The sequence below is a fragment of the Sapajus apella genome, unplaced genomic scaffold (genome assembly GCF_009761245.1).
Source record: "Sapajus apella isolate SASKATOON/1434 unplaced genomic scaffold, GSC_monkey_1.0 scaffold85, whole genome shotgun sequence".
Lineage (NCBI taxonomy): Eukaryota > Metazoa > Chordata > Mammalia > Primates > Cebidae > Sapajus > Sapajus apella.
This window is the reverse complement of record NW_022437025.1, coordinates 8,571,024-8,598,646: the sequence shown is the minus strand read 5'-3', so window position 1 is coordinate 8,598,646 and position 27,623 is coordinate 8,571,024. Positions and strand designations below refer to the sequence as shown.

General features: G+C 43.7%; 1 protein-coding gene across 3 annotated transcripts in view; it reads left to right on the top strand.

The window, feature by feature from the left end:
- The window catches only part of SLC2A9 (solute carrier family 2 member 9), a 229,987-nt gene extending 203,132 nt beyond the window's left edge, over positions 1–26,855 (top strand). For all 3 annotated transcript variants that reach the window (XM_032254204.1, XM_032254205.1, XM_032254206.1), the window contains 2 exons: positions 5,338–5,465; positions 25,088–26,855. In XM_032254204.1, coding sequence (XP_032110095.1) covers positions 5,338–5,465; positions 25,088–25,342 — 383 coding nt within the window. In that variant the 3' untranslated portion in view covers positions 25,343–26,855. The remainder of the gene's footprint in view (positions 1–5,337; positions 5,466–25,087) is intronic.
- Positions 26,856–27,623: the final 768 nt, after the last annotated feature.

The following is a 27,623-nucleotide window of genomic DNA, read 5'->3' as shown; positions in this document are numbered from 1 at the left end:
AGTTTCTTTTGTCGTGCAGAAGCTCTTTATTTTAATTAGATCCCATTTGCCAATTTTTGCTTTTGTTGCAATTGCTTTTGGTGTTTTTGGCATGAAATATTTGCCTGTGCCTATTTGCCAAATGGTATTGCCTAGGTTGTCTTCCAAGGTTTTTATAGTTTTGGGTTTTACATTTATGTCCTTAATCCATCTTGAGTTAATTTTTATATGGTGTAAGGGAGGAGTCCAGTTTCAATCTTCTGCAAATGGCTAGCCATTTATCCCAACAATATTTTTTGAATAGAGATCCCCATTGCTTGTTTTTGTCGGGGGTGCCAAAGATCAGATAGTTGTAGGTGCACAGTCTTATTTCCATGCTCTCTATTCTGCTCCATTGGTCTGTGTATCTGTTTTTATACCAATACCATGCTGGTTGGCTACTGTAACCCTGTACTATAGTTTGAAGTCAGGCAGTGTGATGTCCCCAGCTTTGTTCTTTTCGCTTAGCATTGCCTTGGATATTTGGGCTCTTTTTTTGTTCCATATGAATTTTAAAATAGTTTTTTCAAGCTCTGTGAAGAATGTTAATGGTAGTTTAATGGGAATAGCATTGAATTCATAAATTGTTCGGAGCAGCATGGCCATTTTAACAATATTAACTTGTTTTAATCAATGAACATGGAATGTTTCTCCACTGGTGTGTCATCTATGATTTCCTTGAGCAGTGGTTTGTAGTCCTCCTTGTAGAGATCTTGTAAAGTGCCTTTACAATGCCTGCCACAGTTACTGTCATCATCACCAGCAGCTGCAGAAGCACCATCATCATCATCATTACCATCATCATCTTCTTCATCACCATCACTTCTTGCTAAGAAACCTTGTGTATGTCACTCTCCTCCTCTGAGTTTCAGCTAACTCATAAAATGGGGAATATAATGCAGAGGAGTTTTGATTATTATTATTATAGCATCTCACACTTATTGAGTGCCCCTCGTGTGTAAGACCTATACTAAGGTTTTGCATTCGGTAGTTCATTTCATGCTCACAAACACCCCCAGAAGTAAGCTCTTACTATCATCACTTGACAGGTGAGAGAACTCAATTCCAGAAAGATTTAGGTGAGACAGGACTTAAACCTTTCTTACTAATACCAAAACCCAAGCTCCAGCCCACTGCACTTTACCACCTTCTCTGGTTGTGAAGATCAAGGGATACAATGGGAGTGAAGACACCTGTGCACAATGCAGCCATCCAGCATTCTCATGGTTGCATAGGGCCTGGTCTGATGGCCCAGTGAAAGAGGTTCTGATATCAATGTACCATGAATTCCCTGGCATCCTAATTGTTTGTTCTTTCATCAATCCTGCAGACACGTACAGAGCACCTGGTATGTGTTCTGCACTGTGCTAGGAGCAGGAGCCTTAACCAATAAACAAGTCATGGCCTCAAGCCCTGAAGAAACAAAGAGATGTACCTGGAGGCAATTTGTCAGTGTTCTACTGCATTGTACATTGATGTACCACATTCTATTTTACCAGCATCAGAATTACTGAATTATCCACAGGTGCTTCCAAAATCACACCTAGGAAAGTCACAGAAAGTGAAATGACAACACCCAACCCTGGTCAGGCTTCAGAATTGCTGTGAACTGATTCCCAGGGAGTGACACAAACACTTTCTGACAATGAAATATTCTGCAGACCCAAAGGCTGGTTTTATTCTATTTTTCTGTGTAACCATTGTTCTCACACATTTCCATAGATACCTTTAAGATATAGAGTCTAATTTCTTTGTAGTGAACAGCGTATCAAATCTTATCAAAATCAACTTTCTGAGCATTTAACTTATATAAGTATATATTGATGGAATATCTACTCTGGGGGAAATGCCAGGCAAATGGAGATAGTGCCTGCTCATGGGGGCTCACAGCATAGTGGGAGGTGAGGGAATGCCCTGTTCCAAGTCATTTTTGATTTGTTGGAGTGCCGACTTTGCTGGCAACATAGTGGGGTGATAATGGTGAAAAGTCTGGAGAGATTTGGACTTGAATTGGTCCTGGCTTTGTGGCTTTGTCACTCTGGGTTGCTTGGTTGGATCAACTTGCTAAGTGACAGCGTATGTGCAATGCTCACCTGGAAAGCTTTATCTCAATGGAGGAAGAATTGTCTTCAAATTCAGCCCCTTCCTTTCATCCCCCCAGCCGTGATCTGAGCCTTCTGAAACGCCCATTGCCAGGCTAGGCATGGCGGCTCACAACTGCAATCCCAGCACTTTGGGAGGCCAAGGTGGGCAGATCATCTCAGGTCGGGAGTTCAAGACCAGCCTAGCCAACATGGAGAAACCCCACCTACTAAAAATACAAAATTAGCCCAATGTGATGGCACACACCTGTAATCCTAGCTACTCAGGAGGCTGAGACAGGAGAATTGATTGAACCTGGAAGGCAGAGGTTGTGGCAAGCCACGATTGCACCATTGCACTCCAGCCTGGGCAACAAGAGCAAGACTCTGTCTGTGAGAGAGAAAGAGAGAGAGACAGAGAGACAGAGAGACAGAGTGGGGGGAGGGAGGAAGAAAGAGAGAAAGAAAGAGAGAGAGAGAGAGAGAAAGAAAGAAAGAAAGAAAGAAAGAAAGAAAGAAAGAAAGAAAGAAAGAAAGAAGGAAGGAAGGAAGGAAGGAAGAAAGAAAGAAAAGAAAGAAAGAGAGAGAGAGAGAGAGAGAGAGAGAAAGAAAGAAAGAAAGAAAGAAAGAAAGAAAGAAAGAAAGAAAGAAAGAAAGAAAGAAAGAGAGAAAAAGAAAGGAGGGAGGGAGGGAAAGAAAGAAAGAAAAGAAAGAGAAAGAAAGAAAGAACGAATGAATGAAAGAAAGAGAAAGAAAGAAAGAGAGAGAGAGGAAAGAAAGAAAGAAAGGAGGGAGGGAGGGAGGGAGGTAAAGAAAGAAAGAAAGAAAAGAAAGAGAAAGAAAGAAAGAACGAATGAATGAAAGAAAGAGAAAGAAAGAAAGAAAGAAAGAAAGAAAGAAAGAAAGAAAGAAAGAAAGAAAGAAAGCAAGCAAGCCAGCCAACCATTGCCTCCTCCCTGGACTGCCCTGACAGCCCCCTGCATCCACTCCTACACTCTTCCAGGCTTTTCTCCAAACAGCAGTGACCTCTATGAAATGCAAATTGATCACCTCAACTGCTGCATAGAAGCCAGAAGAGGCTTTCTTCAACTGTGAACCCTTCTCCATGACCTACAAGAGGCTGCTTCATTGGCCCTGCTCACATTTGCTCTCTCACCCCTTCAGGTGTCTGGATGATTGGCTCCTGTTGTAGACCTTGGCCCAATTCTTTCACCCATAGGTCCTCTGCCAGCTCCTCCCTGCACCCAGCACGATCTTCCCCAGATCTTCAGGAGCTGCATCTCCTTCTTCAATCCACATCTCCTCCATCTCCTCCCCACAACACCCTTCCCCACCCACTGCCAAAATAGATAGCGCATCCCCTCCAGAATGCTGGTCACATTTTGTATTTATCTTTATTTATTCATTTGCTCACTCCCTTTTTATTATCTAGTTCCATAGGCTTTTGGTGAACAGGTGGTGTTTGGTTACATGAATAAGTTCTTTACTGGTGATTTCCAAGATTTTGATGCACCCATCACCCAAGCGGTATACACTACCCAATTTATAGACTTTTATCCCTCACCCCCTCCCATCCTTTCCCCCCAAGTTCCCAAAGTCCATTGTGTCATTCTTTTATCTTTTTTTTCTTTTTGAGATGGAGTTTCGCTCTTGTTGCACAGGCTGGAGTGCAGTGGTGCTATCTCAGTTCAGTGCAACCTCTGCCTCCCGGATTCAAACTATTCTCCTGCCTCAGCCTCCTGAGTAGCTGGGATTGCAGGCATGTGCCACCATGCCCAGCTAATCTGTGTATTTTTAGCAGAGACAGGGTTTCTAATGTTAGTCAAGCTGGTCTCAAACTCCTGACCTCAGGTGATCCACCCACCTCAGCCTCCTAAAGTGCTGGGATTACAAGCATGAGCCCCCACGCCCTCGTTGTATCATTTTTATGCCTTTGCATCCTCATAGCTTAGCTCTCACTTATGAGTGAGAACATGTGATATTTGGTTTTTCACTCCTGGCCACACTCCCTTTTTAATGAACAAATCATCCCAGCAGACAAGGGATTCCCATGAAAGCAAGCTCATGTTGCCTTTGACCTCACTGTTGGAACAGCCACAGCACATATGTAATTGTTAGATGTTGACACAATGAATAGCTCTAGTCTAGTGATTTCCAAATTGTGTTCAGTGTCTCTCTAGAGTTTGGTAAAAGTCCCTGAGGGATTTCCCATCCTTTGCCCACACTGTCTTGTCTGAGAAACACCCAGGTATAGATCTCGTTGGTGGTTCCAGTTGGAGATGGGGAGGGGACAGTGGGATCCCAGCAGTCATGCTGAGTCCCAGGTCCTGGTCTGGGCACAGGGCACGATTGCCGGTCTCACTGAACAGGACATGGAGGAATGGAAGGGTACAGACCTCAGACCACGTGTGGGTTTGGAAATCTGTGGAGGTGGTTTGGGCTGTGGTGGTGACTGGAGGCTCTCCTGGCATCAGAAAGTAAAGGGTAATATGTGCCCTCAATTAAATGCCATGCAATTGCACAGGACAGTCTTCGAAATCAAGACTTGTCCCACCCCAGTGTCAATGATGTCTCCACTGAGTAACGCTGAGCCACCAAGGCAACTCCAGAACCGGGGCCCACTACACATTCAGTCAAGGGGCATGAAGGAGACCAAAGGTACCAAGCTGTCCTCTCTCAAGCAAGGATTAGCAGGAAAAAAAAAAAGGCCAAAATTTGGAGGCCAGAGTTCCAAATCTGTGCTCTGCTACTCAGGAGTGGAGTAACCTTTGGCAAATCAAGTAACCTCCTCAGGCTTCAGTTTTCTCGCCCAGGGATATGATAGCCAATACCTTCCTGACTCGCTTATTCTGAATATTAATTGTAAACATTCATAGCACAAGACAGTCAGTAAATGTCAGTGTCCTTACACATCAAATTGATATATACAGTATTCAATTTGTGATGGGTCACAGAGTGATTTGGAGGGCATTTGGAGAGCCAAGAGGATGATGAATCTCTCATTTGGACGAGACAGGTCAGAGAAGTGGCTTTTATACATTGAGGGCTGAAGGGCTGAGGGTCGCCTAACTCCAGCGCACCCTCCTAGAGCTGTCATCCAGACAGGCAGAATCAGCTCCTGTTGAAAGAACATTCCCCTGCTGCGGGGGTGGCTCTAAAGTGTGGCAGATGGAGATGGATGTTGGAAGCATGACCTTCTCAGAGTGATTAACTCCGTGTCCTGGCTCATACATTGCAGGTGGCATCCCGTTCATCTTGACCGGTGAGTTCTTCCAGCAATCTCAGCGGCCGGCTGCCTTCATCATCGCAGGCACAGTCAACTGGCTCTCCAACTTTGCTGTTGGGCTCCTCTTCCCATTCATTCAGGTATGAGTGACAAGGAGTCTTTTGCCCCTGGGATTCCCTTTGATTCTGTAGCCCGAGAGGGGTGATTCATAGAGCAGAGGTTGATCTCTCCCGTCAACCGGAAACTTCCAATGCTTCCAATGAAAGGGCAAAACCTTTCATCCCTTTCTCTTTCCTGAACCTTCCTAGAGCTGCTCTAAATGCTATGGGCTACTTCAGAGGGCGTGGGCTAACCATTGCTGAGGATATGCAAGGACTCCTAGGCTAGTAACTCAAACCTACAACCTACTTATCATTTTTGCAATGTGCTCATCACTGTGTAAGACAAATTCCATCTAATAGTTCCAGTGTACTCTGCAATTCACCACCCATTTGACATCCTCATTGTCATCATCGTAACCACTGCTAATGGGATCATCGTCCCAAGGGTGACAGTGATCATTAGGAAAATGCCCATACTCAAGAATCAGATATAATATGAGTTCTTTTTGGGTAGGGAAAGAATCTGATCACTTGCTCACTCATTAATTCAATACATATATATGTTGAGTCCCAGCTGTGTGCCAGGCACTATTCTTGGCAATGAGGATAGAGTGGTAACAAAGCCTGTGTTTCCTGTCCTGGAGCTGAATGGGGAAGCAAAGGAGGCAGAAGTGCTGTTTTAGATGGGGCGGTCTGTGATGGGCTCTGGAAGGTAACAGTGGAGCAGAAGCCTGGGTGAAGTGAGGGAGCAGAGCGGTCTGGGAATGGTGAAGTCCTGGCTAGAGAAACAGCAAGTGCAAGGGCCCTTAGGCAGGGCTATATTAGCCTGTGTAAGAGACCGCCCAGAGGCCTGTATGACTGAAACAGAGTGAGCAAGGAAGATGGGTGAGACACAGGATGAGATCAGAGGGTTATCTGGGAGCAAGAGCACAAAAGACAAGAGCTTTGCAAGCCTTCTGTACAGAGCAAGGGGCCCAGAAGCATTTGCAGAAGGAGGATGAAACTTCCCTGCTCAAATGCCCACCAGGGCTCCCTGCTGCCCATGGTACTAGGTGGTACCACCTGGAGAAGGTGAGACTCCATCAGATACATCACCATCCATTCCCAGGGGCTATTTCAATCCTGTCCTCCTCCCCTCACCAGCTATTCTGGACAATTACTGTGTAAGACAAATTCCACCTAATAGTTCCAGTGCACACTGCAACTCAGTTCAGTCTGCCTGCTAAGTTACTAGTGCCAAGTCCAACACATCCCAGAGATTCTGCTACCAGCTTGGGTGAGCCGAAGATCTGTATTTACAGTACTCCAAGCCCCAGCCACCCCAGCTGCAAGCCTGCATGGCGGCTGTTCCTGCATTCACAGTTACGGAGCAGTTGCTCTGTGCCACCTCCCTCCCCCATGCATGGCTTTCTGTGCCCCCATTACCCTCACACGTCCTGAGATGGAGTTTCGGATCCTTGCCACTTTACAGGAAAGGAGGTTCAGGAAGTAGACATGGTCAGCCCAGGTCCCACAGCCAGCATTAAACCCAGTTTCTCCATCTCACCACTTCTTCCTCATCTTCGCTCTCCAGCAATCACTTGCCACAGCCCCCCCATCTCAGAGTTAGGAGGCTACCATGCCCTGTAACTCTCAAGGCGTCTTTGACTGTGTTTTAGCAACAACCACTCTATTTCTGAAACATAAATGCTGTTGGGGGCTCCGTGGGCCATGGAATTAGGCAAGGTCCCACACTTATTTACTCCCATCCTGGAGCACCTTCATGTGGCTGCAGTCAGAACATAACAAGTTATCTTTTCAATTGACTTTAAACCTTAAGGGGCTTTTTACAGTTTGGCTCAAAGCCAGCAGAGCCAGGTGTCAGTAAAATCGTCATTATTGTGGCAAAAGTTAACTTCAAACTGCTTCTGTCAACACAGTTCCCCCATCACATTTATAAATTACGTAGGGAAGTTCCAGCATCTTCACATGGCCCAGTACTGAGATTTGTATATCTGAGAAGCAGGCCACTATCTTCTGAGCCACTTGGGGGGTGTGAGGTGTGAAAGACCTTGCTTACCTGCCACAGTTTGGGCATTAACAGCACCAGCATGCCACTTCAGCATAGTGTTTACTGAGCGCTTGCTGTGTGCCCACGGTACTCCACTGCTGCCTAAGCTAGGAGGTAGTACCTGCATGAGCTCAGAGAGCTACCCCACTTCCAAACCTATGTAATTTTTTGTATTTGTAAAAACCAGAATCAATTCTTTGCTTTGTTCTTGCTTCTCTTTTCTGACATTTATGAGCCATTCCTTATGCCTGTGGGTATTTTCCAAACAAATCCCCTCTGGAAACAGTTCCTGAATGGTTGGGTATCTCCAGGGTATCTGGGTTTTCAGGGATCATTCAGGAAACATTGCAGGTGTGACTGTTGATGAACCTTCATCGGAGCAGGAGCACCCAGTCTGGACACACGGATGGAGATGCTGGGCAGGCACCTGTGTTTAGTATTTTGTGAAACGTCAGCCTTCTGACCCAAGCCTGGGAAGGTAGCCACAGTTAATTTCCTTCTGTGGAGGAGCTTAGTGGGTCGGAGAGCTGGGCTCAGGGGCTGCTGTGAGCAATGATCAGTGCACTAGAGAAATGCAAGGCTACCAAGTTCTGAGTCACACCCCCAACCCCAGCCCACCCCAGCCGCACCCTCTCCCGCCCACCAGGGCAACGCGTATGTGCTGTAGCCGCCATAAATGAACCATTTCTGACCTCCCTCCCTCCTGAAAGCCAGCTCAGCCACAATCAAGAGCTACGGTAGTCTACTCGGGCTGCCATGACAAAATAGCACGGACTAGGGGGCTTAAACATCAGAAATTAATTTTCTCACAATTCTAGAAGCTAGAAGTCTGACAGCAAGGGGTCAGCAGGGTTGGTTTCTCTGAGGCCCCTCTCTTTGGCTCGTAGATGGCTGTTGTCAGGTCCATGACTACGCCAATTATCATGCCCAGGGTCAGGTCCCAGCTCATGCTTAGGTCCAAAGGGAGTAGGTGGACGAGCAAATAGCTGGAAGAACACTCAGGGGACTGTAGGCAGGTGAAATGTAGCTCTCTCATCAGCAGCTGACTCATGCTAGTTCTCTTACACCATCCACCTGTCCTGGCTGCTTAGTCCAGCATTCCCACACATGGCTGCACGGCAGGCTCTCCCTTCAGGGTCAGCAGCTTAACTCTTTTTCTCTCTGGGAGCCAGAGTTCAAGCTGTGTCCTGGCTCCCCTCTGTCTGTCTTGCAGATGGACGGCTCTGATTCTTTCTTGCTTTCTCTGGGTGCCAGCGTGAAAGAACCTGTATAGTGTCAGCAGGGCAATTATACCTTTTACAGACAATAGTGGTGTAGGCCCAAAGGATGGCCTTCCCATATTGTGGCTACATGGATGTGATAACAGGTGGAGTTATATGCCTGCACTCCAAACTCGCTGAGTCACTCTGGATGCTTACCTCAGCCTACCCTTGACCAAAGCACAACCATGTTTCTTACAGCTGTCTCCTCCCTGTGTCCTCACATGGTCTCCCTTCTGTTTGGATCTGTGTCCTTAGAATAGCAGGATATTGGATTAGAGCCCACCCTAATGACCTCATTTTAACTTAATCACCTTTTCAAAGGCCGTATCTCCAAATGCAGCCACATCCTGAGGTTCTAGGGCTTAGGACTCAAGGTATGAATGTAGTGAGGGACATGGTTTAGCTCACAGCACCTCCAAGAGAAACTACACACACATCTTGATTGTTTCACTTATTCCAATGAGTGTCAGTGGCAAATGTATTCCAGCCCTCAGACAGACCCCTAGGAAGCCTTAACTTATTCCTCAGAATAAAATATCTGAGCCAATAGAGCCACAGCCAATCGCACAAATCATACCTACGTTGCAGCCTATGTATTCGCAGAGGGCCCTGGGCATGCTCCTCAAGCATGGACTTCTTCTAAGCATGAATTTCCTCACCTGTAAAACAGGAAAAACCCTTAACCTTCTCATCACCAACAGAAAAAGGAGGCCACTGTGGTTGTGGGGCGGAGCCCATGTGGGCTCCTCATGCTCACCTCCACACGCTGGCTCTGGGAGCCTGTTGCCAGCATTTGCTGTGGTCAGCATCAGTGTTGCTTGCTTGGGCCATCTGTCATAAAACCTGCAGAAAATTCAGTCTTTAGTGTGAGTGCCAATATTTTCTGATTTGGAAAAAAAATTGCATGCAAATATATGCCTCTTTGATTCTACTGGAGTTGTAAGCCTGTTTGAGTTCAGTAAACTCTGGAAGGGAGCAAATTATTCTTTTCCATCTGAAGAATATGAGATCATGTTCTGAATGCCTCAGCAGAGTGCGATGAGCAGGGCTAGTCAAACTTTTTCTGATCTTTTTGTTTTTCTTCAACTTTTATTCTAACTTTGGGGTACATGTGCAGGGTGTGCAGGTTTGTTACACAGGTAAACATATGCCATGGTGGTTTGCTGCACAGATCAGTTCATCACCTAAGTATTAATATTAAGCCCACAATCCATTAGCTGTTCTTCCTGACACTCTCCCTCCCCCACAATCCCCTGATAGGCCCCAGTGTGTATTGTGCCCCACAATGTGTCCATATGTTCTCATCATTCAGCACCCACTTAGAAGTGAGAACATGCAGTGTTTTATTTTCTGTTCCTGTGTTAGTTTGCTGAGGGTAACAGCTTCCAGCTCCATCCATGTCACTGCAAAGGACACAATCTCATTTCTGTATATGGCTGCATAGTATTCCATGGTGTATATGTACCATATTTTCTTAATCCAGTCTATCATTGATGGGCATTTGGGTTGATTTCAGGTCTTTGCTATTGTGAATAATGCTGCAGTGAATATACAGATGCATATATCTTTACAATACAATGATTTATATTCCTTTAGGTAGATACCCAGTAATAGGATTGTTGGGTAAAATCGTATTTCTGCTTCTAGGTCTTTGAGGAATCACCATGCTGTCTTTCACAATGGTTGAACTAATTTAAATTCCCATCAACAGTATAAAAGTGTTCCTTTTTCTCTGCAAGATCACCAGCATCTGTTGTTTCTTGACTTTTTAATAATCGCCATTTTGACTGGCATAAGACGGTATCTCATTGTGGTTTTGATTTGCATTTCTCTAATGATCAGTAATGTTGAGCTTTTTTTTGTAAGTTTGTTGGCTGCATGAATGTCTTCTTTTGAGAAGCATCTGTTCATGTCCTTTGCCCACTTTTTAATGAGGTTGTTTTTTTCTTGTAGATTTGTTTATGTTCTTTGTGGACTCTGGATGTTAGATCTTTGTTCGATGGATAGATTACAAATCTTTCTCTCGTTCTGTATGGTGTATGTTCACTCTGATGATAGTTTCTTTTGCAGTGCAGAAGCTCTGTAGTTTAATTCGATCCCATTTGTCAATTTTTGCTTTTGTTGCTATTGTTTTTGGCATTTTTGCCATGAAATCTTTGCCTGTGCCTATGTCCTGAATGGTATTGCCTAGATTTTCTTCTAGGGTTTTTATAGTTTTGGGTTTTACATTTAAGTCTTTAACCCATTTTGAGTTAATTTTTGTTTAAGGTGTAAGGAGGGGGTTCAGTTTTAATCTTCAGCATATGGCTAGCCAGTTATCCCAGCAGCATTTATTGAATAGAGAGTTCTTTTCCCATTGCTTGTTTTTGTCAGGTTTGCCAAAGATCAGATGATTGTAGGTGTGCAGTCTTATTTCTGAGCTCTCTATTGTGTGTGTGTGTGTGTGTGTGTGTGTGTGTGTGTACACGTGTGTGTGGTGGTGGTGGTTTTGCTCTTGTTGCCCAGGCTGGAATGCAAGGCACAATCTTGGCTCACTGCAACCTCCACCTCCCTCCCAGGTTCAAGTGATTCTCCTGCCTCAGCCTCCCAAGTAGCTGAGATTACAGGCATATGCCACCACAGTTGGCTAATTTTGTTTTAGTAGAGACAGGGTTTCAGCATGTTGGTCAGGCTGGTCACAAACTCCTCACCTCAGGTGATCCATCTACCTCGGCCTCCCAAAGTACTGAGATTACAGGCATGAACCACCACACCCAGCCAATTGCCACATATTTTTAGCATAATTTATCATTATATAATAGTATATTCTGAAAAGAGCTCTTTTTCTCCAAATTAGAGAGTATGGAACATTTTCATAACCATATCTAACAACATGAAAGATATATTTACAGAGGTGATGCAACTTTAGCTAATAGTTTGTATGTAAACTGGAAAGGAAGAGTTTATGCGGAGGACAAAATGTCCCTACCTGGTGTGGTTCTACTCTCTCCGTCAGGTCTCTGCCGCTTCAGTTCTTCCTGGGGCTCTCTGGAGATTCCCAGGACCTCAGTGGTCAGCTACCCTGCCTCTGATCTCCAGGCTGGGCCATGGGGTGTGACCTGCTGCCTGTGTGAGTTTCTTTCTTTCTTTCTTTTTTTAAGTTCTTGTATCTTACTCCAGCTTTTTCCTTGTAAAATCTCATTTGATGCTTGTTCACCATGCATGAATTACTGCTTAAGATTCTTTTACATATACTATATTAAATGGGTAATTTTTTAAATTTAATTTTAAATACATCACATACATAAATAGTATGAAATCATATATTTAAGAAAATTCTTTTTATTTTTTATAGGTACGTAGTAGGTGTATATATGCAGGTGGTCCGGAGATATTTTAATACAGGCACATAATGTGTAATAATCACATCAGAGTAAATTGGGTATCCATCACCTTAAGCACTTCTCATTCCTTTGTGTTACAAATATTCCAATTATACTCTTAGTTATTTTTCAATGCACAATAAGTTATTGTTGACTGTAATCACTCTGTTGTGCTAACAAATGCTAGATCTTATTCATTCTACCTTACTTTATTTTTGTACCCATTTACCATCCCCACTTTCCCCTCCATACAAACCCTTCCTAGCTTCTGGTACCCATCATCGTACTCTCTATCTCCATGAGTCCATTTGTTTTAATTTTTAGTTCCCACAGATAAATGAAAACATGCAAAGTTTGACTTTCTGTGCCTGGCTTATTTCACTTAACATAATATCCTCCAGTTCCATCCATGTTGTGTAAATAACAGAATCTCATTCTTTTTTATGGCTGAATGGTCCTCCATTGTGGATTTTTTTTGTGTGTGTGAGCAATATGGCAATTTATTCACCTGGGTGCAGGTGGGCTAAGGCCGAAAAGGGCATTAGCAAAGGGCAGGGGGATAGGAGTTGGTTTTATAGGTTTGGGTAGCTTTTTGGGGGGCGTGGGTGTTGCAGTGTAAGTTCAGTTACAGTAGTAGGGGGTGGGGCAAGGAGTGTACAGGACCACGAGTTCAGTTACAATGGCCAGGTTGGGTGAGAGGTATTCACACTATCATAAGAAAAGTTAAGATGGCAGGGTTGGGTGAGGGGCTTGTCCCGGAAGCTCCACTGGGTGATCAGGGTCAATGGCGAACGCAGGCAGGGGGTGGTAGACATCAGCCAAGGCAAGCAGGACTTCAGACTTTCAGGCTCCAGGCTTGTATATGGAGGGAGACCTGACAGTAAGCCTTGTGCCTGGAGCCTGTTCCTCGCCGGCTGTGGCAGGCAGCTTCCAGACACACAGCATGGCTCCTCTCACCCCACAGGCCCCTGCCAGTGCTGCTGAGCCACTCCAGATTGTTCTCCTTTTTTTTTTTTCTGTTAAAGAATGCTTTATTAATACAAATACAAACTCATAATTATCAGTAATAAGCATAAGTTTGTTGTTTTTAAAAGGATATTTAAGTGAGCATTTTCTAGTTCATATGAAAGTAACCATAGTACAGGATGATTTCTGTCCACACAAAGGCAATTTAGATTGCACTGTTAATTTTCACTTGTATTTATGGTACTATTAAGTGGGTGATGACTTTTTCTTTTAAGCCCAGTATATGCATTATGCCTGTCTAAGTTCTGAACTGGGGCTACATTTCAGTAGTTGTAGAATTACTGATATTAATTAGTTTTGATAGTTAATGTTTCGTTGTTTGGATCTGCGCCATTTGGTTTTTGCACAAAAGTCATTTTTTTAAAAATCTGAGTAATTGACAAATATTAGAAGAAAGATATTCCTCCTGTAAGGTATAGTTTTTCGTCAAAGTGGCCATTACATCCTCTTTTTACGTAATATAGTTACTTGAGAAAGTTGTGATGTTATGTACCAAGAAAATTCTTTTCATTAGTACCTATACTGTAACAATTACTTTTAATGCATTGTATTTTGAAGTAATGGTTCAGTTAAAAATTTCACCTGCTGTGTAACTGAAACACAATTATAGTTTATAATCTGTAGAAGTCTGGAAATAATTTTGCAACTCATGTCATGGGTTAAATGAATATTTTTATAAAAGTAAAAACAACAAATTTATAAATTGATTATTTGAAATTTTACAACGCAATTGCATCCCAAATACAAATTGTATTGCTTATTCATTATAGCTTTTAGTCCTGTAAACTGTTTCTAGGTGAAGCATACTCCAGTGTTTTGGGGGTTTGAAAATAAATATTTAAATTTCACAGTCCTCAATGTTTGTTTTCCTAGAGATGGCGGTGTGGTATGGGGCTTCAATGTTTCAAGTTATTTCTCCTTTGTCCTTTATTGTTCGGACATTAAAATCAAAGTTTCTGTTGGAAACCAGAAGATACTCTTCACATTTCATTAAACATTAATTATAGCTACAGTGAACATCTGTCCTGATTTCTGGGCCTCCTTTCTTCACCAAATTATTAATAAAGTACCCTTTCACTTGAAAAAAAAATACCATATTTTCTTTATCCACTTGTCTGTTGATGGACACTTAGGTGACTTCCAAATCTTGGCTACTATGAATAGGCTGCCACAAACATGGAAGCGCAGATATCCCTTGAATATACTAATTTTCTTCTTTGGGGTATATACCTAGCAGTGGGATTGCAGGATCGTATGGTAGTTCTATTTTTAGTTTTTTGAGAAACCTCTAAACTGTTCTCCACAGTGGTTGTACTAATTTACATTCCCACCAACAGTGTATGAGGGTTCCCTTTTCTCCATATTCTTGCCAGCATTCATTATTGCTTGTCTTTTGGATAAAAGTCCTTTTTAGTGGGATGAGATGATATCTCCTTGCAGACTCATAGAGGTACCATCTTGGTGGTCTTAGGTAAGATCCCAGAGAATTCCTTGGATTACCAGACAGAGATTTCTTTTCTTCCCTTACTTTGTCCCAAAGGAAGAGTCTCTTTCTCCATGCTGAGCTGCCTGGAGCTGGGGGAGGGTTGACACAAGCATCCCTGTGGTCATCACCACTGGAATTGCACTGGGTGAGACCTGAAGCCAGCATAGCACTGGATCTTGCCCAAGGCCTATAGCAATCACTGCCTGGCTACTACCAATGTTCACTCAAGGCCCAAGGGCTCTATAATCAGCAGATGGTGAATCCAGCCAGGCTTGTGTCCTTCCCTTCAGGACAACAAGCTTTACTCTAGTCCAGAAATGTCATCTGGGAGCCAGGGCCTGAAGTCAGGAACCTTAGCAATCTACTTGGTGCTCTATTACACTGCGGCTTACCTGGCATCCGAGCTGCAAGACAACATCGTTCTCACTTTTGCTTCTTCTTTCCTCAAGTAAAAGGAGTCTCTCCCTGTGGCCACCACTGCCCCAGGCCCATGAGGAGTACTGCCTAGCTACCACCGATGTTCACTCAAGGCTCATGGGCTCTTTGATCAGCTTGTGGTAAATGTTCCCAGGCCTGGGGCTTTCCCTTAGGAGCAGTAAGCTCCCATTTGGCTCAGAGTAGATCCATAAATGCCATCCAGGAGCCAAGGATGGGAACTGGGGACCTCAAGAGCCCACTTAGTGCCCCATCCCACTGTGACTGAGCTGGTACCTAAGCTGCAAGACAAAGTCTTCTTTACTCTTCCTTCTTCTTTCCTCAAGCTACGGAGTCGCTCCCCATGGCCAGTATAGCTGAGAATGTGCTGGGCCACCTATGGAGCTGGCATGGCACTGAGTCTCACCCAAGTCCCATGGAGAATACTGCTGCCTGGCTACCATTGGCATTTATTCAAGGCCTGAGGGCTCTTTAGTCAGTGGGTAATAAGTCCTGCCAGAACTTGGTTCTTCCCTTCAAGGTAGCAGGTTTCCTTCTGACCCTGTGGGTTTCTAGACACAGATAGGACCTGGAATGGGAGCCTCAGGACTCTGCCTGGTACCGTATTCTACTGTGGATGAGCTGGTATCCGAGTTATAAGATAATCCCTCTTTAGTGTTCCCTCTATTCCTGGAGCTGTGAGCTACGCTGCCTGGGTTTGGAGGAGGAGTGATACAAGCATTCCTTTGGCCACCCCAGGTGTTGTCTTACTAGGCTGAGTACACCCTAAGTCTACTGGCTCCAAGTCCAGCACAGCACCAGGACTTGCCTAGAAATTACAGTCCATGTGGCCTAGATCACTTTTCAAGTTTATTTAGAATCCCAGAGCACTTTAGCCCATACTGGTGGGATTAGCTGGAACTCAGATTTCAGCTGGCTGGGCTTTTCTAAATATTCCTTTGGTGGATGCCAACCAAATTCTGCCCTGTATTGCTTTCCACTCTGACAGGCAGCATAGAGTTCCAATGCAAAGTCCCACAGTCACTCCACGCTCCGTGCCCCAGATGCACAGATTCTCTCTCTGCACCACATGGTGCTGCCCAGGGATAGGGGAAGTCTTGACAACTCAAGGCTGTCTTTCCTACCCACTTTACTGCCTCTTTCCTGACATGATGTTAAAACCAGGTACTATGATTACTCACTTGATTTTTGGTTCTTAAGGAAAGCGATATTTTGTGTGGATAGTTCAATTTTATATTCTTGCAAAGAGGACAATTGCTGGAGCATTCTAGTCAGGCATCTTGCTCTACCTCCTCCTCAGAACATTTTTATTATCGTATTTATGGAATACATTATATATATAAATAGTAGGAAAAAATCAGTGTACCTTCTCAACCAACTGAAGCTATTGAAATACCACGTGTGCCTCTCGCTGATCCCAGGGGTGATTACTAGCAGTAATCTTATGTTAACAATTCTCTGGATTTTCTTAATTATCTCATCCTTATATGAATGCATCCCTTAAGAATCTAGTGTTTTGGTTTGCATAATTTGCATATTTATATAGAACATCATCCTGAAGATACTTTTTTGCGCCTTGTTTTTTTTTTAATTTTTTTTATTGCATTTTAGGTTTTGTGGTACATGTGAAGAACATGCAAGATTGTTGCATAGGTACACAAGTGGCAGTGTGATTTGCTGCCTTCCTCCCCATCACCTACATCTGGCATTTCTCCCCATGCTATCTCTCCCCAACTTCCCACCCCCCGCTGTCCCTCCCCTATTTTTCTCCAACAGACCCCAGTGTGCAATGCTCCCCTCCCTGTGTCCATGTGTTCTCATTGTTCAACACCCGCCCATGAGTGAGAACATGCAGTGTCTGATTTTCTGCTCTTGTGTCAGTTTGCTAAGAATGATGGTTTCCAGGTTCATCCATGTCCCTACAAAGGACACGAACTCATCGTTTTTGATGGCTGCATAATATTCCATGGTATATATGTGCCACATTTTCCCTGTCCAGTCTATCATCGATGGGCATTTGGGATGGTTCCAGGTCTTTGCTATTGTAAACTGTGCTGCAATGAACATTCGTGTGTGTGTGTCCTTATAGTAGAACGATTTATAATCCTTTGGATATATACCCAGTAATGGGATTGCTAGGTCAAATGGAATTTCTATTTCTAGGTCCATGAGGAATCGCCACACTGTCATCCACAATGGTTGTACTAATTTACACTCCCACCAACAGTGTAAAAGTGTTCCTATTTCTCCACATCCTCTCCAGCCTCTGTTGTCTCCAGATTTTTTAATGATCGCCATTCTAACTGGCGAGTAGTTTTGATTTGCATTTCTCTAATGACCAGTGATGATGAGCATTTTTTCATATGTTTGTTGGCCTCATGTATGTCTTCTTTTGTAAAGTGTCTGTTCATATCCTTTGCCCATTTTTGAATGGGCTTGCTTGGTTTTTTCTTGTAAATCTGTTTTAGCTCTTTGTAAATTCTGGATATCAGCCCTTTGTCAGATGGGTAGATTGCAAAAATTTTTTCCTGTTCTGTTGGTTGCCAATTCACTCTAATGACTATTTCTTTTGCCGTGCAGAAGCTGTGGAGTTTGATTAGGTCCCATTTGTCTATTTTGGCTTTTGTTGCCAATGCTTTTGGTGTTTTGGTCATGAAGTCCTTGCCTATGCCTATGTCCTGAATGGTTTTGCCTAGATTTTCTTCTAGGGTTTTTATGGTGTTAGGTCTTATGTTTAAGTCTTTAATCCATCTGGAGTTAATTTTAGTTTAAGGTGTCAGGAAGGGGTCCAGTTTCTGCTTTCTGCACATGGCTAGCCAGTTTTCCCAACACCATTTATTAAACAGGGAATCCTTTCCCCATTGCTTGTTTTTGTCAGGTTTGTCAAAGATTGGATGGTTGTAGATATGTTGTGCTGCCTCCGAGGCCTCTGTTCTGTTCCATTGGTCTATATCTCTGTTTTGGTACCAGTACCATGCTGTTTTGATTACTGTAGCCTTGTAGTATAGTTTGAAGTCTGGTAGTGTGATGCCTCCTGCTTTGTTCTTTTTGCTTAGAATGGGCTATGCGGGCTCTCTTTTGGTTCCATATGAAGTTTAAGGTGTTTTTTTCCAGTTCTGTGAAGAAGGTCATTGGTAGCTTGATGGGGATAGCATTGAATCTGTAAATTACTTTGGTTTGTGCCTTGTTTTTTTACTCAACATATATTGTTGAGAGTTGTCATATTGAAATGTATAACTACTGTTTATTGGTTTCTCTGATCTATAGTACTCCTTTAGATGAATGCATCCCAGTTTTTTTATCCATTCCCATTTTCAAAACCATCTGAGCTGTCTCCAGTTGTCTTGCTCTAGAAGCTGTTGCTATGCACATTCATGTACAACATTCAAGGGATTATGTGTTGATGCCAGTACTTTCTGTCTGAGCTTTGCAACGAGGAAGCCTCCTGCCATGTGCCACTATTGAACACCTGAAACGTGGCTACGGCTACTGAGGAAATGAATGCTTGATTTTAATTGGTTTGAATTTAAGTGGCACAGCTCTGGAATATGTACACTCAGGAGTATCAGTGTGGGGTCACAGGGCACACACAACTTCATCTGTGCTTGGTAGTGCCAAGTTGTTTTCCAAAGCAGTGGTAGCTAGTTCCAGCCTCCCCAGTAGGTGTAGAAAGTCATACTACTCATCAGCATTTGCTATTGTCATTGTCAGACATTTTACATTTTTGTCAGTCTGATAGATGTAAAATGGTATATCATTTAAGGTTTTAACTTGTATAAGCCTGAATTACTAAGAACAATGAGCACTTTTTCATAAGCTTCTTTGCCATTTGTATTCCTCTTCTGTGTCAGACACTTTACATTTTTGTAAGTCTGATATATGTGAGTGCAGTGGCATGATCTCGGCTCGCTGCAACCTCCACCTCCTGACTTCAAGTGATTCTCCTGCCTCAGCCTCCCAAGTAGCTGGGACTACAGGTGTGTGCCACCATGCCCGGCTAATTTTTGTAATTTTGGTAGAGACAGAGTTTCACCATGTTGGCTAGGCTCGTCTTGAACTTCTGACCTCAGGTGATTCGCCCACCTCAGCCTCCTTAAGTTCTGGGATTACAGGTGTGAGCCACTGTGCCCAGTCTGAGCACTTGTTCATCTGCTTATTTGCCATTTGTATTCCCCTCTGTGAAATGCCTGCTTGGTCATTCTTCCCTTTTTCCAGTAGGCTTTTCGTTAGTGACTTCTAAGAGTTTCTGTTGAATGTTGTATTTTAATTTGGAATACTAATTATTTGTTAGTCATGTATCACAATAGCTCCTCTCCTTTTGTACTCTCTGTACAGTGCCTTTTGATGAAAAGATAGTCTTTAAGTAGCCAGATTTATCAGTTTGTTCATTTATCAGCTAAGCTTTATGAATGTAAAAGTATTTTCACAGAAAATCCTGAACCAATGGAAAAAATAAGGCCCAAACAGTGGAGCACTTCCTAGGGTTGTGTGATGGGTGAGTGCTTGGTGGAGCCAGACCTTTAGTCGAGGTCTGTTGGAAGGCAGGGTCCTTGTCACTACAGATATACTGAGTAAGAGCTCCTGGCTGTAAGGCACTGCGTAGACCCTCCTACCCCAGCATCAGCTGAGGAATGGTCCAGTAACTTACTCTTCAGCGGCTGGGCAGAAAGTGGCTTGCTCAGTCATTTTAAAGTAGAAGAGGAGACAGGAAGAAAGTGACACACATCCTGAATCTGCACAAGGGAGGCAGGTACAGAAGTGAGCCAACGGCCTCCAGATCAGCCCCACCTGTGTTCAAATCCAGACACAGCCCTTACCAGCTGGTAACCTCAGGCAAATAACTTTCCCTTTCTCATCTCTATTTTCTCACATGTAAGAGAATGGTATAGAGACCTGCCTCCCAGGTGCTGTGGGGGACGCTAAAGGATCATTCCCCCTCTACCCTTGACATACACACAGAGTGAGAGAATCACAGTGGATCATGGGGTAAGCGTGAGCTGCTAGTCAGGTTCACTTTGGTGTGAGTCCTGACTCTCCTGTTTTTCCTCACTTGCCTTAGATGTGTTCCAGAACCTCTCTAATACTCAACCTCATCTTTTTTAAAATGAACATATAAATAGTGCTATTGCAGTGTGGACTATAGGCATCAAATGATATAATGTCTGTCATATTGCTGGTACATAAGAGGTGCTTAAAGATGCATTCCTCTTCTCAGATTAAAGTAAATCACACACTTGCAGTAACACCAGGTTGTCGTGTGATCCCTGGAATGAAATTATTTCTAGCAGATACCAATAAATGTCCTGGGTAAATTCCAGATCCTAGCCAGGAAGGCTTGGGGACAACCCCAAAGCCATTTGCTCCTCCCATCCATATTATCCCATCAGTCTTTGTCCAGCTCTGGCCCTGACTTTTTGTTTAAACCTCATTTATTTCAGTAGACTGAGGATTTGGAGCTTTTTCCCCCATTGACTCTGTGGCCGGGACTCTCCTGACTTTCTCTCTTGTCCTTACTTTCTCAATAGTGACCACAACATGACAAACACAGGCTCTGGGGTCAGATTGCCAGATATAAGACTTCACTTTGCCTCACAGCTCAGAAAAACTGAGGCAATAACTTTGCCCTCTCAGTGCCTTCCTCTATAATAGCAGCTACACCTTAGCGTCAGTGTGAACATTAAATGAGTCAATAGCGGGCAGCACCATCAGTGATCCACAAGCAGTTCCTGCTTTTATCATTAGCCTCGTGTCCTCCTCTCCGCAGCCCAAGCCCTGTTCCAACAAGAGACCATGCGGCTCAGGGGAGTTTTACTCCCAGCTCTGCCACTTCCAAGTGGCATAACTCTGGGCAAGTAGCATGACCTCACTCCATTTGATCTTCTATTCTGTAAAAAGGAATCAAATAGACCTGTTTCTCAGAGGCAACAAATAAGCCTGCACATGGAAGATCCAGCTCCATAACTGAGCAGAGTAAATCTTCATTTTGTTAAGTTCCTTCCTTTCTCTCCCTCCTTAAGCCAGACTCATGACACCTTCCTACCAAGGCCCCTTATTAAGAGCCATTGTCTGCAGAGCCAGGGATTAGGGTTGTGGCTTCTAATTTTGTGTGCAAGGTAGGGGAGGCAGTGAACACATGTATTAGGGTTCTGTAGAGGGACAAGACTGATAGGATATATGCATATATGAAGGGCAGTTTTCTAAGAATTGACTCACATGATCACAAGGTGAAGTCCTACAATAGGCTACCTGCAAGCTGAGAAGCACGGAAGCCAGTCTGAGTCCCAAAACCTCAAAAGTGGGGACGCCAGCAGTGCAGCCTCAGTCTGTGGCCAAAGGCCTGAGAGTCCCTGGCAAACCACTGGTGTAGATTCAAGAGTCCAAACGCTGAAGAACATGGAGTCTGATGTTTGAGGGCAGGAAGCATCCAGCAAAGGAGAAAGATGGAGCCTGGAAGACTCAGCCAGAAGTCCTTCCACATTCCTCTGCCCTTTTATTCTAGCAGTGCTGGCAGCTGATTAGATGGTTCTGGCAGCTGACTGAGGTGGGTCTGCCTCTCTTAGCCCACTGATTCCTTTGGCAACACCCTTGCAGACACACCCAGGAATGATCCTTTGCATCCTTCAATCCAATCAAGTTGACTCTCAAGATTAACCATCATAACCTGTGCCTGCTGAAGGCTCCAGGCTCCACAAAAGGGCAGTAACCTCCGAGGAGCGGGGCCTCTCTGAGTCCTTTTGTGCTTCTGTCACAAAATACCACAAACTGGGTAATTTATAAACACAGAGTTGATTTTCTCACAGTTCTGGAGGCTGGGCAGTCTCAAGCACTGGCAGATTCAGTGTCTGGTGAGGGCTGCTCTCTGCTTCCAAGATGGCATCTTGTTGCTGCATCCTCAGATGTAAGAAGGACAAAAAGGGCCTGACTCATTCCCCCCAGCCCTTTCATAAGATCCATAATAACTGCCTCAAGCCCCTACCTTTTAACGCTATCACATTGGGATTTAAGTCCTAACACATGAATTTTAGGGGACACAGTCAGACCATAGTGGGGACCCAATAGAACTTTTCCTCTGTGGGCCAAGGCAGCAGATCCTGTGCCCAGGAGGTGAAGCCTCACCCTGGCCATCTTACGGCTTTGCTCCTGACACTCCTGAGGGAGGGAGCAAGTGTTCTTTCCCAAAATGGTTGCAGCAGACACGTGTTCTTTTTGTTTGTTTGTTTTTTCTTGAGGTGCAGTCTCGCTCTGTGGCCCAGGCTGGAGTGTGGTGGTACTGTGCTGTCTCAGCTCACTGCAACCTCCATCTCCCAGGTCCAAATAATTCTCCTGTCTCAGCATCCCAAGTAGCTGGGATTACAGGTGCCCACCACCATGCCCAGCTAATTTTTGTATTTTTAGTAGAAATGGGGTTTCACCATGTTGGCCAGGCTGGTCTTGACCTCTGACCTCAAGTGATCCACCTGCCTCAGCCTCCCAAAGTGCTGGGATTATCGGCGTGAGCCACCACGCTGGGCTGAGCCACATGTTTTTGGTTGAATTTTGTGAAACTGTGAGAATAATTCTCTCAACACCTATCAAGTCCCTTGGGAAAAGAAAGCCAAGCAAGAGGCAGCTGTGTGGGTGTCAGACGGGTCCTAGGCAGCCCCACATGTAGCCTGAGATAGGGCAGGAAGCCTCCCTGAGCCTCAGTCCATCCGTGTACTCAATAAGATACTCAGAGCATCTACTGTATGTCAGACGCTTTACAGGCTCTGGGAATACAAGAAAAATGATGACTCCTGCCCTCAAATAGCTATCTCTTGGTAGGGAGAGAGTTAACAAACAGGCAATTGCATACCACAATGCTGCATAGTGGTGGGTGTTTTTGAAAAGCAAGGAAGCGGGGCTGGGAGGGGCTATTTAGAAATGAGAGTCAAAAAGAACCTCTCTGAGAAAATGACCTTTAAGTCAGATGAAGAGGAGTAAGAAAGCAGGACATACAGAAGCCTAAAAGAAGATTATTCCAGCAAGAGAGAACGGCATGTGCAAAGATTCTGAGGCCAGTACTGGAGGGACATCATGAAGGCAGTGGAGCTGGGGCAGAGAAAGTGAGGAGAATGAGATCAGAGAAATACAAGAGACCCAGGGTCGGCGGCCTTGGAGGCCATGGTCAGGACTTGGCTTTCCTCCAGGTGACTTAGAAAGTCATGGTGGGTTTTGAGCACAGGAGTGACAAGTTTTGTTCTTTAACAGGATCACTGTGGCTCATCTCTTAAGGATAATCTTAAGATTATGCTTAAAATGAAAAGCTGGGAAATCAGTTGACAGGCTATTGCAAAAATCCAAGCAAAACATGATGGTGAATTGCATCAAAATTGGGCTGCAGTAGAAGTGGTGACAAACCCTCAGATTTGGATTATATTTCAAGGTAGAACAACATGATTTCCTGATGGAGCGGCTGTGGGTGGAAGAGAGAGAGGAAGGGTGGGGAAGAGAGAGAGAGAGAAGCTCAGCCTGCCTCCAAGTGTTTTTGTTTCCTTAATCAGTCAGAAGGATGGAGGTGCCATCAGCAGAGACGAGGAAGGATAGAGCAGGCACAGTTTTAGAGGCTCCACTTTGGACTTGATAAGTCAGATGTCCATTCAGCATGCAGGTGGGGGAGTGGAGGATGTTGAATACAAAATTGGATGTATCTCATTTCATCTTCAAAACAGTGTGTGGGTATATATCACCATGTTGCAAATGAGGAAACAGCTGCCCAGTGGATTGAAGTTCTGCCTTAAATGGCACATCCTAAGTGTTAGAACAGCATGTGAGTAATGGGATCAGGGTTTGAATCCCACTCGACTGGCTGCAGAGTCCATACACTCCGCCTTCTCCACATTGCTCTTGATGTCTTTGTATTAGCAGAAGGCAGAGTCTCAGAGCTAAGCACCCCCAGGTACTGTACGTTTACTGCATGTGGCACTTTAAAGGAAATATCTCATTTAATTCATACAACAACCCTACATGTACCATTCAATCACGAAAATGGAGGCACAGAGTCTCGGATTTAGTAAATGGGAGATCTAGGGTGTGATCCAGAGATCAAGTTTTAAGCACTCTGCCATTCTCCGAAAATAAACGTGTGTCAAATCAAACGATAGAATGGAATTGACTAAAGTCTGGATATTGCTTCTTGGAAAGTATCATTCAAAGACAGTGTCACCTTATCTTTGGATCAATAGATGTTTGTTGCATACAATAGTCACAATCCTGATAGCTGGCGCCCAGAAACTCTTTTATTTTTGGAGTGGTGGCTCACGCCTATAATCCCACTGCCTGGGAGACCAAGGCAGAAGGATTGCTTCAGGCTAGAAATTCAAGACTTTTATTCCAAAAACATTTCTTGAGGACGTCCTATAAGGCGCAAGAGCTGCAGAGGTGACGAAGTCACTGAAAAACTTGAGGTCTAGTGCAGTTGGCAGGGTTATTCTAGTCCAAGCACTAATCAGGGTACATGAAACAGAGTGATTGCAGCAAATGTTTCTATTTTTTCTTGTCTCTCTTATTTGTGCAAAGCTGTCTCAGAGTATCAATTAGTGAGTTAGACCATTTGCATATCAGAAAACCTGGCATTACCTTGGCCTAGTGTATGCTCCACATTCTTCTTATGAACTGGGGCATTTCTCTTCCCTTTTGATGTCATTCTTGCCTCACATGTACGGCAGAAGCAAGGAGACAATGTGGTTAATTGTAAATATAAGCTTCAGCTAATATTCAGTGAGTATTCCATTTTGCTTTCATGATGATTAATTTTTAAATGCCAAATTTGCAACAACAACAACAACAAAAGTGCCATTTTCTCAATTCTACCAGAGTTTGAAGGTGATTTATTCAAGCCTCTTATGAGAACACTCTATGTAGAGCACACTTGCCTTAGAGAGCCAGCATCACACATGGTGTTTTGTCTAGGAGTGCTGGTATATGAATATGAAGCTATTTTAAAAATCTGTGTAGAGATGGTTTAACAGCAAGTTTACTGACTGTCTATTTGATGGTTTTTGTCTCTGCCTTTTCCACAGAAAAGTCTGGACACATACTGTTTCCTAGTCTTTGCTACAATTTGTACCACAGGTGCTACCTACCTATACTTTGTCTTGCCTGAGACCAAAAACAGAACGCATGCAGAAATCAGCCAGGCATTTTCCAAAAGGAACAAAGCATACCCACCAGAAGAGAAAATTGACTCAGCTGTCATTGATGATAAGACAAACGGAAGGCCTGAACAAGATTCCTCCTCCACGCTGGACAATTATGTCAAAAACAGGATTGTCTAAATGGATGATCTCACCTTTCAGGAAACTAAAATTTTAACCATTATTGGGAGGCTTAAATGAATTGAAGCTATGCAAGTCTTTTATATTATTAAGTATTTACAAGTAAACCTGTACTAATCTAACATTGCAACTATGTTAGCATTATTCACAACTGAATTTCCCAAACTCTTCTGGAAGCTGCAAGGAATCACTCTATGTTTCAGTAGACCCAATGTTCTTTCATGTAGGTTGATGACCTGCCTTTATCATGACTCAACCCATGATTTCAAAATGAAATTGGGGAAATACTATGTGAATGCTTTATCAAAGAAAAACAATTTGGCCTGATAGTGGACTCAATGGATTGGAAACCATAGATTGAGGTTCTAGTTTCAGCTTTACTACAAGCAACCTTGACCTGTCCTCAACCTGAATCCCAGTGCCTCAATGACCCTAGGCTTCATCCCGATTAATGATTATTCATAGTGCCTAAGTAATGCATTTTCCAATATTTGGCCTTAAATCTCAGGCTTTGGAGAACCTAATACCAACTCACCAGCCTGCAGATTTTGTCTTTCCCAAACTGTGTTCCAGGAATGGGCTTAAGACTTCAGGGCTGACGCCGTCCTCACCCCAGACTATTAAGAGTCCCGTGTGCTCATAAAGAACATGAAGAAGAGCAATGTGTGGAAGACTTAACTTCCAGTAACTGCGGCATGGACTGACCTCTATCCAAATGAAAAACAATATTGAGAATGATTCTAAAGCTAAACATAGGCTTGGTGGGGGAAAAGAAAACATTGTGATTAATTGGTGATTTCTGCCACAAGTGCATAGCCAAGAGTGTCAGCATATATACCTTATGTTTACCAAGTCTAAGAGAGATTTCTCTAGAAAGATAATGAGCTGTCTTAAATGATGGGAAGTTCACCATCACTCTAAGAGCTCAAGTGAAGACCGGGTGATTTCTCATCTTGACTGTTGCTAAGAAAATCTGTATCAACTTTGGAGGACGGTGTTTGGAATAGATATGTTGAAGGGCTCCTCTAACTCTTACATGCTAGGGTTGTTTGGGTCAGAACCATTTGCAGCCTGCCATTGTAATGTGTGGCTTGTAGTTTGGGTGATTTCCTGTACTTGCCTCTAAACCAAAGTGCCCTAAAGTAAATTAAAGTGCACTTGAATTAGCACCAGTGTGTTTGAATTTGGTATTTCATAGGAGTAGGGCCAGAAAGGACTTGTCTTAGCAATACCACTAGAGTCCTTTCAGCCATAATCCCTTGGGTTTCCTCAGATCATTCTTGACAATGGCAGCCTTAGCCAAAACTTGAGTTCTGAGCTTCCTTTTCTGTGGCGTATTCTTTCATCATTGGGCCTTCCCTTTGGTTAATTGCCAACTCAAGGCACCGTGCCATCCAGCTTTGGGTTGGCTGAAAAATTTGGACAGTGTTTGTCAAGACAAAGAGAAAGTGAGACCAAAAGTGCCTGAGACCAAAGGAACCACATGCAATGTAAAATAAAAATCTTCACTTTTTGATGTTCTCTTTTATTTGGAGACTTGAGTAGTTAGGCAATAAGTATTTACTAGATACCTACCACGGACCAGGCACTAGCTACGTACTAAAGATGCGTCAGTAAACAATAAAATACACTGGTCTCACCTGCAAAAGCCCATGTCTACCAGAGAAGACAGAAAATCAAAGCATTAACTGTAAAGTTGTCACCAGTACTGTCCTTTACAGTACATTAAAGTGTCATCAATACAGTGATATAGGAATATGCAACAGGGATGGTTGGGGTGAGAGGTGGGAATCAGGAAAACCTTCCCAAACAAGTGACAGAAATAGAATGGGGAAAAATATGACTATCAGGCAATAGGCCAGGAATTATTCTTACATGTTATATTACATTTGATAAGCTCATAGAGCCGTTTCTTACTGCATTTTCTATTGAGGCTGAAGAGTTCAAGGTCAAGGGGACGTCTGATGAGGGCCTTCTTACTGGTGGGGTCTCTACAGTCCTGAGGTGGCACGGGGAATCACATGATGAGGGGACTAACTGTGTTCGCTGGGGTCTTTCTTCTTTTCATAAAACCACCAGTCCCACTCCCATGATAACACAGTAATTCATTCACTCATTAATCCGTTAATTCATATGGACTCTGGTGACCCAATTACCTTTTAAAGACTCCACCTCTCAATGCTACCACATTGGGGATTAACTTTCAACATGACTTTTAGAGTGGACATTCAAACCATAGCAGCCACATTAAGGAAATTTTTGAAAAATAAAACAAAAAGAC